At 38.6% G+C, this 17659-nt stretch overlaps 1 protein-coding gene across 1 annotated transcript in view; it reads left to right on the top strand.

The window, feature by feature from the left end:
* atrnl1b (attractin-like 1b) overlaps positions 1 to 17107 on the top strand; it is a 129041-nt gene extending 111934 nt beyond the window's left edge. Inside the window, exons 28-29 of the mRNA XM_053640575.1 lie at positions 8054 to 8168; positions 15435 to 17107. Coding sequence (XP_053496550.1) covers positions 8054 to 8168; positions 15435 to 15559 — 240 coding nt within the window. The 3' untranslated portion in view covers positions 15560 to 17107. The remainder of the gene's footprint in view (positions 1 to 8053; positions 8169 to 15434) is intronic.
* Positions 17108 to 17659: the final 552 nt, after the last annotated feature.

Raw genomic sequence — 17659 nt, 5'->3', positions numbered from 1 at the left:
AGTAAGCAGCCAAATAGATACATATTTTTATAATGGTTGGGAATAATGAATCAGCCAGAAGACACAGAGAGAGGGAGGAAATGTAACAAGTAGACAAATAGAATGAGGGTAGTAAAGAAATGAGAAATAGCACGTGTATGTCTGGGGGATAAAAACTTGAGAGACGATTTAAAAGGGAGTGCGAGGTGAAGCCGTTGTGGAGGTGAATATTGTAGCGGTGTGTGTGTGTGTGTGTGTGTGTGTGTGTGTGTGTGTGTGTGTGTGTGTGTGTGTGTGCATGCGCATTGTCCTGTGTGATGGTCTATAGACATCAGATTAATAAATGCATGAGAGCAGGGTGAAGCGGGCCGTCTGTAAGCAGTAAATCTACAGGTCTGAGAGAGAGGCTCCCCTTTACTGTCCTGCTCTGAGGCTCTTATTTACAAGCCCACTTTTCTCCTGGATCCAGAAATGACAGGGTTGCACTTTTATGTTATTGTTGATTGAATTTTGGATTCACATGTACCTTAAAGTTCCCATGATGTATTTTGAGAGCCATGGTTTGATTCCATATGTTGGCGTATTGCTTTTTGATGCAGGAACAGACCTACAGCGTATTGAAGTGCTTCTCTGATTTACTCAACAGCCAAAAGCATTTGAGAGATGCACCAAATCTTGACCAGAGCTTAGGAAACTAGCTCAGCATGAGATGAGAGAAGAGGTTAATTTTTCTGCTGTGGAGGATTTCTCACCACCGCCTTCACACACACACATACCTGTTAATTTTAACAAGGTCACACAATTCATTTTAAATAGTAAGCTGCTCATTAAAATGAGATTTCTTACTCTTACTGATGGGGGAAGCCCTGGTGGTGTATAAAGACAGAGTTGCGTTATCGAACAGTCGGAGGTAGCGTTCCAGCAGTGAACAGCTCCACACTGGACACGCCAGCCAATTTTACCTCAGACGGGGAAGATGCACAACTAAAAACACACAGAGGAAGCATGATGGCTGCTGACAAGCTGCGACTGTAGACCAAGGCAGGACATGTATGTTCTTGAGCATTTAATTGGACAAGCCCAAGTCAAATCAAGTGGCTTTTATTATATTATACATTTTTATATTTCAACCGTGTACAGCTGGTACAGTACACAGGGAAATGAAACAACGTTTCCTCCAGGACCATGGTGCTACATAAAACACCACACTAACCACATGAGACGACACAGAACTAAATAAAACCTACACATTCTACATAACGTGCACGTGCAAACGTGTGCAAACAACACAAGACAGTACAGTAACTACTAAAACAGGACAATGGGTACAGTAAGTGACAGTGTAGTGAGGACCAGTACTGTACATAGTTCTAGTGTGGAAGTGTCCGATATAACAGGCAGTGCAAAAGAATAATAATAGTATAATAAAAATAAAAACGTTGTGAATATGAACATAACATACTATGACATAGTATTCAGCAGATTAGCTTATGCCGTACCATTTGTGTCATCATCACAGCAAACCAGCGACTTCATTTCCCTGAATGCACCACCAACTACAAACATGGCCAAACTCCCCGGCATTCTAATGTTGCCAATCTCGCACACACTCACTCCACGCTATATTAGAGACTATTTGAACACTGTGTATTTGTGAAGTATATGCTCAGTTGACTAGTTTTCTGTCTATACCAAGCCGTGTTATCGTGTTTGTTTTCCTGGTTTGACTTTGCTCTTGTTTATTACCTCGTTTCTCTGCCTAGCCTTATTTTGACTGTTTCCCTGATCGCCTGACCTCTGCCTGTTTATAGTTGTGGATTTTTGCATTACCCTTTAGACTTGTTTTTCAGAATATTTAACTCCACGTCATCCATTTAAAAAAAATATTGTTTTGTAAATAAAATGTTTGTTTTCTAATGAAAGAAATGAATATGTTGGCACAATTGTATTTTTGTCTACAACACCGACACACATCGATCACACATTTAATCATACACCTTCAGATCAAAAGGTTTTTAAGATCATGAGAAACATTTCTGTCAAGTGTCTCTAAATTTTAGACCAGTAGTATATTTTCTATAAGTACGTTAGCAGCACAAATACAGTAGTCAGTAGAGAAATGAGCAAAAATTGCAAGGAGAGTGGCATGGTGTTCAGTTCAGTGTGTGTGTGTGTGTGTGTGTGTCAGTCAGTCTGGCCACTGAGTATTGAGGAGTCTGATGGCTTGGGGGAAGAAGCTGGTACACAGTCTGTCCGTGAGGGCCCGGATGTTTCGGTACATTTTTCCAGACAGCAGGAGAGTGAAGAGTTTGTATGAGAAGTGTGTGGAGTCATCCACACTGCTGGTGGCCTTACGGATGCAGCATGTGTTGTAAATGTCTATGGTGGAAGGAAGAGAGACCCCAATGATCTTCTCAGCTGTCCTCACTATCCACTGCAGGGTCTTGAGATAAGATACGGTGCCAAGACGCAAGAGTGGTACAGCTTGAATACTCAGTAATATTAAATGATAATATCTCCAAAACAATTTTTATATTCTATATACGTTTTATCTTGATATATGTTGTTTTTTCCCCCCCCCAGATATATACTTAGTACTTGTTAGTTTCCATAATGCTATGGGTCAAGTACGAAAATTGAATCGAGGGGCAGTTTAAGATCAAGTGACTGTGTATTGTAGAGTTTTGTTTGAGGGTAGCTCTATAATAGATCACTGTATCGCTGTGTAGCGTGTAACCAAGTAGAATAGAATACATGTGCAATGTTTTTGGTCTGCGAGGTTTCTTACCATCTAGAAGGAAAATAGGTCTCTGTGTTCAAATTGATTGTGTGTCTGTGTGTGTGTCCATGTGGAATAGAACGAGGTACAGTCTCATTTACAACACAATGCATTAGCCTGCTCGCAGTGTCTCTAAACTTTATATCTGTTCATTAGCTGTATCATTGCAGTGCTTCCTAAATGGGCTTCAATTGGATTACTCCTAATCTGTATAGAGCAAGATTAATGTGAATGCGAGCAATATCGCATCGAATCTGAAACCATAATGCGAGCAAATGCATAAAAATGGATTTGCCTGATTACTTGAACTTATTGGATTCAATTGATGGCCTCATTAACTAGTTTCTATGTGGAAGGCAATAGCTTCTTTCAACCCATATCAACCTAATCAGATTCATTTAGTCATACTGTGTGCTAGAATTAGATAAATCTATTCCTTATCATTTTATCGTCGTCTTCAAATCTCATTTGTAGCTGTTATAATTGTCAGTGTCGCCCTAAATGTATAAAACATTTTTGTGATTAAATCTTTTCCTGGAAATTAATTTGTGCATGCCGATTGGTCAACGTGTGGTAGAGTGGTTTTGCCACATGTATTTGGAAAAACAAGGATGTTGAAGATTTCACTGGAAAATCAGAATTAATACTGAACACACTGAACCGCTAATAGGCTGTTACATTTTATTATTCAAAAACTCTTGCTTATCAGAGTCTAATATGCAGATGTCTCCTGTTATTATACAGGATTACCAAGGAAAGGGGGTTCAGGGTGTTGGAGTTTAAATTTGCATATTATGCATGTAATTTTGTGGCCTTGTGCTTTTCTTCATTTTTATTTATTTTTTTTTTTTTTGGTAAGATGAACTGTATTACAGAAAAAAAAAGCTTTGAGACCTCTCCTGGCTCCATTAAATAGTATTATTGGAAGAGGGAGACAGCGTGTGTTATTACTTAGTGGTGCACTTTTATATAGAATCAAATCTTTCTCACAGAAGAGATTTCATTTTTTTTGTTGCTGTAGAGAAGCAATAAAAGCTTGCAATCTATTATATCTACTGCTAGTGGATGAATATTGTATGTTGAACTATTTGACCTGGGATGTGTTTTGAGGATGTATGCCTATGATGGGTGGCGTGGTGGTACAGTGGTTAGTAGGGATGTCACGATACCAAAAATCCAGTAGTCGGTATTTACACTGTAATTACGGTATTTACGGTAATTACAGTCAAAATTACCTGATACTCGATACCAAAGTCAATACCACAGTGTGGTATAAAATTAAAAAAATAAAATCAAAAAACTCTCCTGGAGGACATCCTCTTCTGGCTGATACTGGCAAGGGGGGGGGGGGTAATTTTAGTTATCAAACACTGTCTGATAATGAGTGGACGTGCACTCCTAAACACACACACACACACACACCCCTTATACTCTGAATGCAAGCATTAGTTTAAATTCACTGATATTGTGGCAGACCAAAAAGATTTATTAAAAGCATGAACATTTGAATAATTATTAGTGACATTAGGCTACATTTAGCTGACAGGACACGGGCTGAATGGCGATGCATGGTGGCCCATTAGGAGGTAGTTTATAACACTGCAATGTGTTAGCATCGTTAACAAATAACTGGCTATCGCAAACATTACATGGAGCATAACGTTAGCTGGTTTCACGGCCACAATGCCAGTTGCCTCAAACATAATATAGGACCGTCTTTCAGGTGCTTCGCCAAATTCCAGGTGTTTCCTCGCTTTGTTTGAAATGAACAATAGCATCGGTTGCACACCGGAAACCGATACTAGCTTTCCTCTCTTTTCCTCTGAACGAGTCGGGGCGGAGCTAAACTTAAAGCTAAGCTAATCTTTTGTAGTTTTTCCCATGTGCTTGTAGGCGTTCCTCTTCTTCTTCTTCTTCTTCTTTATGGACCGACTAAAACACTTGCATGTATTTGCTGCCCCCATCAGGTCCAGAAGAATCGCAACCTAGGTACTTTCGTTACAGTCGGTACCAACGGAAATGCAGAAAAGCAAGTACCGTCACGTTTTAAGAATGATGGTACTGACTTGGTACCGAAGTATCGGTTCTCGTGACAGCCCTAGTGGTTAGGATTGCCTCCTCACAGCTCCAGTGTTCTGCTTTTGATTATGAGCTCGGGTTACTATCTCTGTACAGAGTCGTACGTTCTTAATGTGATTGTGTTGGAGTTTTCTGTGTCTAAAAATGGTGGATTGTTTTTTTGTGTGTGTGAGAGAGAGAGAGTGTGATGTTCTACCAAAGAATCAAATCTTAACGAGGAAGTGTTCTTCTTTCCTCCTATCAAGTGTTGTGGAACCACTACAACCCTGACCAGGATAAAGTGTTTACTGCAGATTTAATGAATGTGATGATTAAATTATCTGGCTCTTGATATCTTAAAGCACCTGGCTGCTGGCTCTCTAAGGCGACCTTAACTGAACTTTTCAGTCTGGTGTTTTTTTGTGGTTTTATGCCATGTTTGAGGCATTCTTAAGTAGTCCTGACCAGCTTTCACGTTGTAAAGAACATGGCATAAGACTTTAGCATTGCCATCTATCCCCTGTGACCTACAGTCAGTCTACCAATCTTTGTATTCACGATTATTACAGTGCAGAATACAGCTTTTTCATGTACTTTGTGCTTTTATGACTCTGGTAATATGGTCTAATTCAATTTCCTGCGTTGTTTCCCCCCTCCTAGTATTATATTTGAAGTGGTGCATATTCAGTTTAAAATGTACTTCAGGTCACCTCTCTTCTCTTTTAAAAGATGTGATTGGGGTGGGTGAGATTCAAATGGATATTTAAAATATGCATACCAACTGGGCTGAGACAATGGCAACAGCCAGAAACAGACATCTAAGTGTAGGCTTGAAAATGGAGATTTGTGCTAATTAGCTGTGATATTTCAGCCGACCTTGAGTGGTAGATTTTAAGAGAAATAATAAGATATGGCACTATGATGAAAGGGAAGAGAATTGCAGGTGCAGGAGACAGCTGCCAAAGCTATCAAATGAATTGCAGCTTATTTATTACGAGAATGGAGAGGGTTTTTTTTTTCTTTTTTCTTGAAGGGGGTAGCAGGTGGAGGCTGGATCCCTACAGCACATAAGGCAAAGGCAAGAAGTTTATCATCATTGCAAGACCCTATGGTGGCCATTATCAACAGTAAACACACACAGTCATACTTCATGGTGGAAACTAAGTAGTGTCCTTTCAAGGTTTTGCGTAGGAATGTCAGGATGGGAATGGATGTGCACAAGCAGGCTGAGTGAGGGACGATTTTGTCAGGGAAATCACGTCTCTTAGTGAGTGCTACATAGTGCAATAAAGAGTGAAAGAGAATTCGCAGAGGAAAATGGAAAAGAGAGAAATTCTGTACACGCAGCAGTAGCAGGGTTGAAAGGAAAGCCAGACGCCCGCTGCCACCCCCCATCACTCCGAAACAATGGCTTTGAACTTTTAAGTGCAGCACAAGTGGCCTCTTTTCCCCTCAAAGAGACAGATATTGCTCTGATAACAGCCTCTGTCTGCAGGGCCTGATTGACGTCGCTGTCAGCACAGGCTTAATTTGACCTTTCACAAGCCCCTCCATGGATGGGCCATCTAACGCAATGAGTACCCTTACAAAGCATGTGTGTGTGTGTGAGAGAGAGAGAGATAGAGAAAGCGATAAAGTAAGTACCTGAGAGAACATAGCTATACCTGATGGAATTTAGTCATATTGATGTTTGTACATCTTTTCATCCATAATGCCTGCATTGCACTATATATATATATATATATATATATATATATATATATATATATATATATATATATATATATGGTATAAATGTAAAATATCAATGTAAAATATAAATGTAAAATATCCTATAAAAAATATCTAAAAAAAGGAAACTTTCATATACAGTATATTCATATTGTTATAAATACTGGGCAGTGTGATTACTTTAACTCTGTGTCACCTAACTGACATGAAGGAATGTTCCAAATTATACTGTCATATTTTTAATGCATAACCAATCATAATAATATTTATACCTGTTATCTGTCTAGCCCAGTAGGAAAATATCCTTTATTAGGTAGAGTAAAAAATTTTTAGCCATTTATATTCACTGTCATGATGAATATAATTTAACCTTGAATCAGCTTTTAAAATATAATCCCTGTAAAATGTTGGTAAGCTGGACTTCATTGTATAAGTAAGTTATAATAGCTGGAGAATATTGTTGGTGTACTATTCCGTCCTGGTGTGCTTCACTAACTGTACCCTCCTGCGGTCAATGTTACTTCCATACTGAGCCATGTCCTCGTTATTCTAGTTATTCGTCTCATGGGAGAGAACTAATTACCATGACAGATTTGTACTAAAGATGTGATTTGGGGTTATTATATTGATGATAGAACTGTGCCCTGGAACTGTGCCCTGTAATCAAAGCTGTTGCTGTGGTTGAGTGTAAATATATTTAAATGATTATATGATTCAGGATGAAGCTTAGCATGTTGTTTAAACTGACCTCTTATTTTTTTTTAGTGTTAAATAATTTCATTTTGTAGAAAGTAATGTGTTGAACACTTAGTTAATTAATGAAACACCACTGTTTTGATGGCAGTTTATTAGCAATATATACAGTACTGTGATTCACGTCATCTGTCACGGAAATATCTTTTAGTATCATATGATAATTTTGTCATATCCCCCACCCATATTCTCATATGTTGGGTTTTTAAAAAATATATATATATATTAAAATTAGAAATGTTTACTTTGTATTACTTGTATTGCACTGCATACTAATTTGATGTACTCAGAGAAAATAAAAGTTTCAGGAGACAAAGTAGACCAAAAAGAATCTGAGTGAATTTGAAAAGAGCTCACAAAACACAAAAAGCCACACATATGTCCGGAATCTAAGCAAAGTGACCTACTTTGAAAATTCAACCAAGCCTCATGTAAGTTATGCTGATGTCATGTTCATGTGATGGAAAATTTTAAGGCCGCTAGGATCAGTGACTACTTCTCTGAGCTCAACAAGTGTGTGGTTAGTGTCAAATGTTAGTGACTTGCTATGTGTAGTGTTTTAAACAGTGTTTGTGTGACTGAGTGTGAATTTGTTTCTCAGTCAGTGAAATGATAGTCATGTTGACTTGTAAATGTCAGCCTCCACAAACATATGAAGCTTCATACTTGGCCGGTATTGAAAAGTATGGCTTGTGTGAGCTGTTATTGGAGCTTTATATCTAATGCATTTTCCCCCACTTCCTCTCTTTAAAGGCTCCTCCCAAACCTATAGCCCTGGAGCCATGTTCGGGAGGCAAAGCTGCAGTTCTGACGGTGCTCTTGTGCCTCCCAAGAGGACCATCAGGGTTTCCACCTCCTGGACAGTCAGGTATGCATTTGATTAAAAATACTTAAAAAAATAAATAATTAATTTAAAAAAAGTAACACCTAAAAATATTCATAATATGGAGTACATTAGTGGAGCACTGAGAACGGTATTATAATGCATGCCATTACAAGATGCCTTCATATGTGCTTATTTAATTCATATTTAAGCATATTAAAGTATGTTATTTATAGTCAAACTCTGATGCACATAAATGCTATGAATGCTGACAAATATTTGGTTCCATCATAGACCACAGTATAGTGACATGCTAGATTTATATACCCATTGAAAATAGGATTGTAATGTACCATGTTTGTCCAACCGTGCTCTAAACACATTTGACAACACACATTTCCCACACTGTGAAACACAAACATATCGTGTAGAATGTTTGAAAGCACTTCTGACACCAGGGAGCCAATTTTATATGTGAAAGTGCCAGTAGATGCTTTCAGAATTTCAGTACATTCTCTCTGCCTCTGCTTGGAAGCTAAAATTTCATAGAAGCTAAAATGGTCATTGTGTGAACTTGAAGCGGGACAAAAGAAAAACGTGTCCCTGAAAATGCAAATAAAGATAACTACAGAATCAAGCTTTTTCACTGAACATCCCAGGAGAATTAGATAATAAAAAAAAAGAACTCTCAACAAAGATAGACTTCATGTCAAAGCCTCTATTGAGAAAGCCATATGAAATCTGCTTTGGAATTTGCATTTGAAAGCTGGAGACTCATCAAACAATAAATTGAATAAGAAGAAATTGTAACTTTTTGACCTTAGCACAAAGCACTACATTTGACAGAAGCTGGAAAGACACCACAGTGAAGCATGGTGGTGGTGGGATCATGTCCTAATTGAGATGAAACTTGTCAGGGTTGAAGACATGATGGTTAGAACCAAATACAGGGCAATCCTTGAAGAAAACTGCACTGTATCCAATAAGATGTCCAGGTCTGAAACAACAATGCAGACAAACTGCACGGTGTTGATGACAGGATGTGAACCGTAATGTTTGAATAGTTGTGAAATGTTTCGCCGCATTAATCATGGTACCACACGCTTACTGCTAGACATGTCTCAGTGCTTTTAGTGTGTGGCTGTGAAACCTGCTTTGAGTAACACATTCAGCACTTTTCCTCCCAATGTACATCCTTGTGATACTGACAGAGACTTGAAGGTGCTAAAAGCATGGTGAACACCTCACTGCCTCTCAGTGCTAACACTCAGACCTGTTTTTTTTTTTTTCATTTTTTTTTTTTTGTCTGCAACAGATTAGCAACAATTGAGTCACAAATACTGTCTAAAAACAGCATGTGCCCACTTCATGTTCCTGTGAAATACGAAGGGACCTGCCGTAATATTGTCTCATTTTGCCATCAGTTTGCAGTTTTCTTTTTCTTTCGGGTTCAATTGCTTATCCTTGCTGATTGGGTTTATGTTTTGATCATTTAATGTATTTGCTTGCTATAATGAGACATTCATCTAAATTATTGTGAAATAGCAGACAGAATTAAATGTGGTCTAAAATGGGACCATGTTGTCAGAATTTTAGCACGTGTAGACATATCTTACTGTAGACACATTTCAAATGGGTTATCATGTGCATGTCTACAGTGTGCATATTGCTACATAAGATCATTCAGAGACTAGAAACCTGAGCTCAGACAGGAAGTCAGCCCATTAGATCCATGATGGTGGTTTGGTGTAGCGGTGGCCGTATCCTCTTACACCATAGTGACTCACCTCATGTCTCTGGTCTTGGGTAGAGCATGTCGACCATGCTTTGTGGCTAATTCTTGCATGTAAATCGACACGTACGGTAACTGCTTGTCTCCGTCCTCATGTTTCTCCCGAGTGTATAACACTCTATACAGTGGAGTCAGTGAATAAAGGGATGTTTTTTGTTCCTGTCTGAGAATCTTTGCTCGTGTGCAGAGCCTTTTCTTCCATTTTACATCATGCTTTTGTTGTTAGAAGACTGTTAATATCATCAGTACTTTACATTTTGCTGGTGGAGTCAAGCTGCTATCATATTATTCATATTATTTACGTAATTTTGGAGATTAATTATGGATGCTTTTAAGACAATTTGAAGGTTGTGATGTGCTGTGCAGCCTTGCTGACCTTTAGATCAAGATTATCGAAAACCCCTTAAGTTACACCTCTTCCGTCTTAGGTGTTGGAAGGTCTTGGATAGTCGTCTACATGTTCTTGTTTATCAAGCCTATATGTAAAATATTTCATCAAAAAAATGAAGAATGCACTGAAATCAAGCTGTAATATTATTAAGCTGTTCTATCCTTGCACAAATCATGTTAATCCCTGAACTAGGTGCAGTGCTGTTGCTGTGGAAGTCAGATGTTCCAACCTTGCTTCCAGTTATGGCTTTCAAAAAGATTTTAAAACGCCAAAATATACAGTAAATGTTGTTTGGGGTTTTTTTTTTTAAACAAAATCCTTGAAATTTTCCCTTTGGATGCTATTTTGAATGCCTACTTTAATAAACGTATCTGCTGCAAGTGATGGTGCTGGCAGAGTGATGGTGTGTGCCAGAGAAAAGCCCGTCTATCCCTCCCTCTCACAGCTGGCCTGTCAATCAACATGCTGCTTTACGAAACCTCAGCTCAGCTTCCTCATCACAAACTGAGTGATCTGGACAAACCTCCTGTTTCAGAGCATCTCTTCTAATAGTCCTGGTTGACAAGCATACCACCTCCAAATGGATAATAGCAACAGCTTCTACAGCAGAAGAATGAGCTTTTCATATTGAAGGCTGGCTGTTTCATGTCGTCTTGTTGTGGTTTGTCATTAGAGGCAAGCAGAGCGAAAGAGACAAAGAATATTCTCTAAAATGCCAGATAGTGCTCAGCAAAATATCTTTTTTCTGTCATAGCTGAAAGAGACCCATTTGAGTATGTGATGTGTGTTTTTTTTAAAGTTTTGAAGCTGTAGAGCTGCATGGGTGTAAATTTCAGCAGTCATCAAAAACTCAGTCATCACAGAGCACAGTGCAGTCATCTTGGCTGTCATCACGATGCAGCTGCACATCTCCCACTACCTGCCATGAATATAGCACTATTTTATTCAGTTGTGTGATCTGCTTGCAGCTTTATCAGATCACTAACTTCTGTGATGTACTCGCAAACAGTTCAGTCAGCATCATATGACACCAGGAATTTAACTATGGCTCAGTATAACTTACTGATGCAGCAACATGGTTATCTTCATGTGGGGCGTGTTGATAGCAATATAGATAAGCAAGTGAGTCGGTGACTCTTGGCAACCTTATGTACTGTTAGCACCTAAAAAGCTCATTAGTCATACCAGTGCCACTAAAACTAATATTAATGACTTAAAAGAAATAGACTCATTCAACCTGATTGCTGTCCCAGTCAGAGCAACAGACAGTTGGCTTCTGTGGAAACACATCCATGATTTTTAAGCTTTTTGGACTAAGGTAAATATCAGCAATATTAAAAGCAAACACTTGAGTGACTTCGGCTACGATCTATTATTGACACACATCTGATATTTGCATCATGTCTGATTATACATAACGATTTACTAGGCTGTAGCTGTAATGACGAGCACCATGTCAGTGCTGCTGGGTCTGTTTCTCCAAGATTCATAGCAGAGGAATTATTCAAACACAACTAAAAATCACCTTGCAGCATGGACTGGACTTCAGCCATCGAGGACCTGATTTGTGCAATCATGCTTTAAAAATTTTTTTTTTAAATTTAAATCCTGACTAGCACTTGCACTTAGTTTTCATGGTGAAAATGGGGTCAAGTTACCAGGCAACTAAAAATGAGTTTTGGTCCCATAAACAAACTAAAAAAACTATTTTGATTGCCTGAGTGTCACGATACTGGATGCGAGTTGGATGCAAGTGCGGATTTAATTGAACAAAACAAAAGTACAAACACAAATGTTTAAGCACATAAAACATGCACTATGGAATCTTAGGCAGAGGAAAAGGGGAACAAAGAAACAAGACAAATGCAAGGCGAAATGTGCAGTGCAAAACGTGTTATATACACACACATATAGTGAAAGTGATTAACCAAAAACGTGAATCAGGTGGAACCAGTCATGTGACATAGCAGTGGCTATGAGATTTTTCTGAATCACAACATATGCACTAAACTAGACACTGTTATGGCTTCTTGGCTAATGTTGACATGTCCTCTACTCTAGTTTAGCCATGATGGCTAATAAATCAAATAAATTAAAGCAGGCTGGAATGGCATTCTTAGAGTCAGTTTGTTCTTGGATGTAAATCCTGATTGCTTGGAGCAGCCATGACTTCAGCTTGGCAAGTTAAATTCAATTTTTTTGGCCTGCTATTTCTGAAGTAATGAATTGTTCCCCTCAGATAATTGTATTGCTTAAATAGCAGGGAGGGAGCTGAACCAGGTCACGGCTATTTTGTTTTGGGGATGATTTGTGAGATGGCTCTGTGAAAAATGGTCTAGGGACTGTGCTATGGCTCTTTCCACAGCCTCCTTTGACTGAATGCAGGCACGCAGCAGTAGGGCACACTGGGCTCTGGGCCAAGCTCTCTACACACCAGAGATGTGTGAGGGATACCCCACAAAGCACAAAAACCACAGTGGATAAAAAAAAAAGATGATGTACTTGATGGAACTGGTGCTTTGTTTTAATGTTGGATCTATCATTGGGAGAATTCTGTTCCTAGGATTTTCACTGAACTGTCTCGGTGTAAATGGTTTACACTGAAAATGCGAACTTTTTAAAAGGGGTTTCAAAGTGCAACTTTTTGAAAACGATGTCGTTATCGTCTCCATGTGAGTACAAAAACAAGAATTTGTGAAAACTATGACGTCATGCGCACGCGTATTACGTGTTCAGTCTTACGTGTACGTACGCGCAAATCTACAACGGCAGAGTACAGGACTGTGTTTGTGCTGCTCACGATTTTGAGTCTATTGACGCTTCTCCAGCAAAGTGTAGATTTACTGCATCACTACTACGACCAGTGAGACGCACTTGTTACATACGCCACATTATTAACCCACATCTACGCCGACGTAGGGTTTTCAAAATCTTATAATTATCTTTGTAATTGTCTGTTTCGGAGTGTATCTATATCATTTTAATGTTAATAAAATATAGAAAGCAGACTGACCGCCAGGGTTTCACTATTTGACTTGTATTTGCCGATTTTGTTCCATTTTGGTGCAATTATGGTTAATTATTAGTACTTAAAGATTTCGATTTTTTTCAGTATTTAAAAATGAATGAGCTTTGTTAACAGAATTCTGACCTGGAGCCCAAGAGAAGCTAAAAGATGGGGTTGAAGACAGAAAAAGCCATTTACATAATGAAAAAACTTTATGCACATTTCATGTACGTTAAATGATATTATATTAGGAACATCTCAGCATTTATTAACCAAGAAAAATAAGCCAAATCTATACTTGACAAGCATGCGTCTTCACAATTTCTTATGACAATGAATAATTTTCCAAGTCCAACTATTGAGATTCTAAGTAACTGGAGACTTTTCTGTACTCCACATAGATCATAAGCAATTTTAATCGTTTAAGAAATGTAAACGTTATTGTGCTTTTTATCCAGAAAAACCACAGCTTCCCCGTTTACTTGTATTTGTTTATAGGGCAGTCTTTCCCAGATCAATATGGCAGACGCCTTGACGTGAATGCTTCTGTGCACAGACGCATAGTGTTTCTTTACACAGTGACATTGCCACCTACTGGCCTGGCATGCATAATACAGCGTTTTTAGTCGTTTTCCTGGAGCCGTGTGAATGGGGATTGTTTTAAAAACGTTATCGTCTGTACACTAAGCGTTTCAAAAACGCAAAGGAAAAACTTTTTGAATTTTTCCACATCGTTGTCATGTAAACGTAACCCTCAGATTTGGGTTCTTTCACCCATCCAGAGAGTCTGAAATGTAATTATTATCAAACAGATGTCTTTCTGAGACACAATTTGTCTGCAACCTGGCAGTCGCTGTGTGTGTTTTGTCTAGGTTAAATGGCAGCAACACTGACTAGGTTTACATGGACAGCAGTAATCTAATTATTGACCTTATTCTGAATAAGACAATATTTTGATTAAGGTGTTCACATGAGTCGCTTTTAGAATATCCCTTTCATGTTTCTGTTTTACATGTTATAGAACATAGATCGATTAACGGCACACGTCATTACGACGCCCTGACGTCCCTCCAGAATTTCACGTATCGACAGTACATCTTGGTTATGGTGCCGTATAGAGTTTTGGGTGTGTTTATTTTAAATTTTTACGAACGCTTCAAGTGCAGTTAATTATTTGTCATGCTATACATGCAAACAGACGACTGCTTGAAGCCGTGGGCTGCGTCCCCAAACTGCGTGCTTACTGTCTATATAGCAGCCAAAATACGTGTATTTCACCTACTATATAGTAGGTAAGTATGCAGTTTCGGAAGCAGCCGTGCACTCTTTTTTGCCATCAAACGGTTGAGCACTGCCGTGTGTACGTTTCCTGTCGGAAAATGTGGTGAAAACTCCCACACGATGTTAATAGTGTGATTAAGGTGTGTACATGTCTGTAATGCACGTCGATAATGCGACTAAAACAGGAGTACTCCACACGTCTAAATTCAATTTGTGTTTACTTCGAGTATGACGTTAATTGGCTTAAGGTAATAAAAAATTGCTGTTTACATGCTTGTTTCTTAATCAGAGTATTGTCTTAAGCGGGTTAATATTGGATTATTGTTGTCCATGTAAACGTACTGTCTTAGACATGCTTTTCAAGAAAAAAAGTGTTTTTTGTGTATCTTGCTCTGTTTTCTAAAATAGGCTTGAATCATTCGTCTGATCTCACAAGTTCGCAGCATCGTTATAAAGTATGACTAACAGACAAAGTGACCACTAGAAGACCTGTGCCAAAGTGGTGCAAAAAGTACTTGCAAAAAATGCTCAGACCCTGAAGATCGCTGCTTGCTTTAGTGCATTTTTCTGTTCCTTTACTCTTTGTAGAGTGAGCAGATTTGGAACTTGTATCTAAAAAGCACAAGAACAATTTGAACTGCAATTCCCAAGACATAGACATTATTTACTGAATCTCTACTTACAGTATTGTTACGAATTATAACCATGCTTTGAAATGGTGTTCATTTTCTTTCATGTTATTGAAATAATTATGTGCAGTCCTTTGCTTGGTATGATTGGATTCCAGCAGTTATGTAAGCATGTCTTTTCTTTCTGCTCTCTGTGTGTATTTTTTTGCAGGTATTGCTATAGCTAGTGCGCTGATTGACACCTCCCAGCAGAAGCCTATGGAGTTTAAAGAGAAGAATCCAGGCTTAAAGAACCGCAAAGCTCTGCCAACAGCTCACCAGGGCACGTGTGTGTGAGGCGCATGCCCTCTGCAGCTGCCATCTTACCTGGACTATCCTTTTCCAAAGAGCTGTGCTTTGTTCCAGTGCTGCGGGTCACCGGCAACATCTTTATACACAGAGAGGCCCCCGGTGATGGGGTTTTGCTAGGTAGCAGAGTGCTTTGTCCTCCTCTTCTTTAACACTACACCTGTATCAAACACCTCCTGCACTCCAGCACATGGATCTCCTAGCACATCTCACTATTCCGTCAGCTGATCAGCTGTATTTCACTAGAAGTCTAGTCTGACAAAGCCTTTTCTAAAGTCTCTAAATTCAGTCGTTTGAGTTTTAAGGCTCTGGTTGTGAGTGACCTCCTTAACCAGCTTCATGGTCCACTGTAATCTGTTAAAAAAAAAAAAAAAAAAAAAAAAAAAATGTGCCTCTCATCTGGTTCGTACTTTATTAGTCAGTGAGAACAGAGGAAGTGTGTGATATACACTGCTTACCCAGAGAGCCTTTCACAGGTCACATTATAGACTTTTGATGGTATTGTATATGGGTGTAAACGCCTGTTTCTTTGCTTGCCAAGTAGACTCTGTGTTTGCTAAAAAAAAAAAAAAAAGCTTCTTATTTACCATTACACGCATTTGTAGTCAATTCGGGCTTTTGTATTTCAAATCCAACAAGTTCTGTCATACGTAGCACAGAAGAGCTGTTAGGTTTGTTTAAGCTAATGAAGTTTTGCTGCTGGTTATATATAAGATCTGGGAGAAACTGATCATGTTTGACTAAAATAACATGTACTATCAAAGTTTCTATGTTTCATCTGTCTGCTATTCTTGCAAAGCTTTTGCATGACATACACACTAGATGCTTTAAAAGTTGTAAAATCAGAAGAAGAGTCTTTATTGAGTTAGCATATAAAACAATGGTTGCGAGAACACAGCCAGTTAAAGGCATCACCATGGAAACAGACGCTGACAGGATGGACTCACAAGAATGAGACGTAATACAGGGACTCAATTGTATAGTATTCTTATATATAACGTAAGAGAACAGGCGACTAGCGAAGCGTTTGTCTTCATTTGTTTTGTTTTTGTTTGTTGTTTTTTCCTCCCCAGAATGGCTTGGTACTGATTGCATACATGATCGTCTTGTGGCCTTGTGGTAAACATTTCTTTGTAATGGATTGTTGGTCTTTACGTTTCACATATTGTGAATGCAGCAGATGGACTCTGGTTAAGGACACTGTTGAGCCACTCGAGGCTTGCAGTGAAGGAATTTAACTCCACATGCTTCATCCAGCTCTCACAGGAATCCCACCAGGACAGGCTTCTCCACAGCCCATGCACTTTCTCCCTCCAGCAGAAAGAGAGCCATTAGCAATATTACCAAGACAGGAGCTGAGGAAGAACACATGAGGAAGTGTACAGCTCTCTTCCCCTCGTATGTTTGTGTAACACACAAACATGTCAAATGTGAATCACTTGCTTCTTCATCTCGGTATTCTAATGGCTTTGTTCCCATTTGGTTTTATGATTTTTTTTTTTCTTTCTGTTTTTAATAAAGAACATTAAAAGGTCACACATTTCTTTTAGGTCAATCCTTTATACAATACCCATTGCAGTGGTGGTGATGGTGATGAAGATGACGATAATAATAAACCATGTCTTTTACAATGTTTGTGAAAAAGAAATGTTAGTTTTGTTTTGATAACTGATTCTTGTGTAATACCTCTGTTTTGTACTTTAGTCGTTGAAGTCCTGTATCTAGCTTTATTAACCAGTTTTTTCTTATCGTGCTTACAGTTGCAGTTTATTGCAGCTGTTCGAGGAGACTACTTTGGGCATTTGTAGTTACTTTCGAAAGTCTTCTGTGAATATGAATTCTATTTTCATCAGGTTTTTTTTTATTTTAAGCCTGCTTTTGAACGCGAGTAGTTGTATGCAGTAGGAGCACAATGTACAGTCCCATTACACAGGAATCTCACTGTAAAGTGTCACAAAATGTGGAAATTGAATGAAACACTCATTCTACAGTGCATATCATTCATTTTCAGTGTATTTTAAAGATGGACTGAAAAATAAAACACTTGATTCATAGGGCCACTGATGTTTTGCACTCTTTGGGCTGTTT

This window comes from Ictalurus furcatus, chromosome 13 (assembly GCF_023375685.1).
Source record: "Ictalurus furcatus strain D&B chromosome 13, Billie_1.0, whole genome shotgun sequence".
NCBI classification, from domain to species: domain Eukaryota; kingdom Metazoa; phylum Chordata; class Actinopteri; order Siluriformes; family Ictaluridae; genus Ictalurus; species Ictalurus furcatus.
This window is presented reverse-complemented; position numbering and strand designations above follow the sequence as displayed.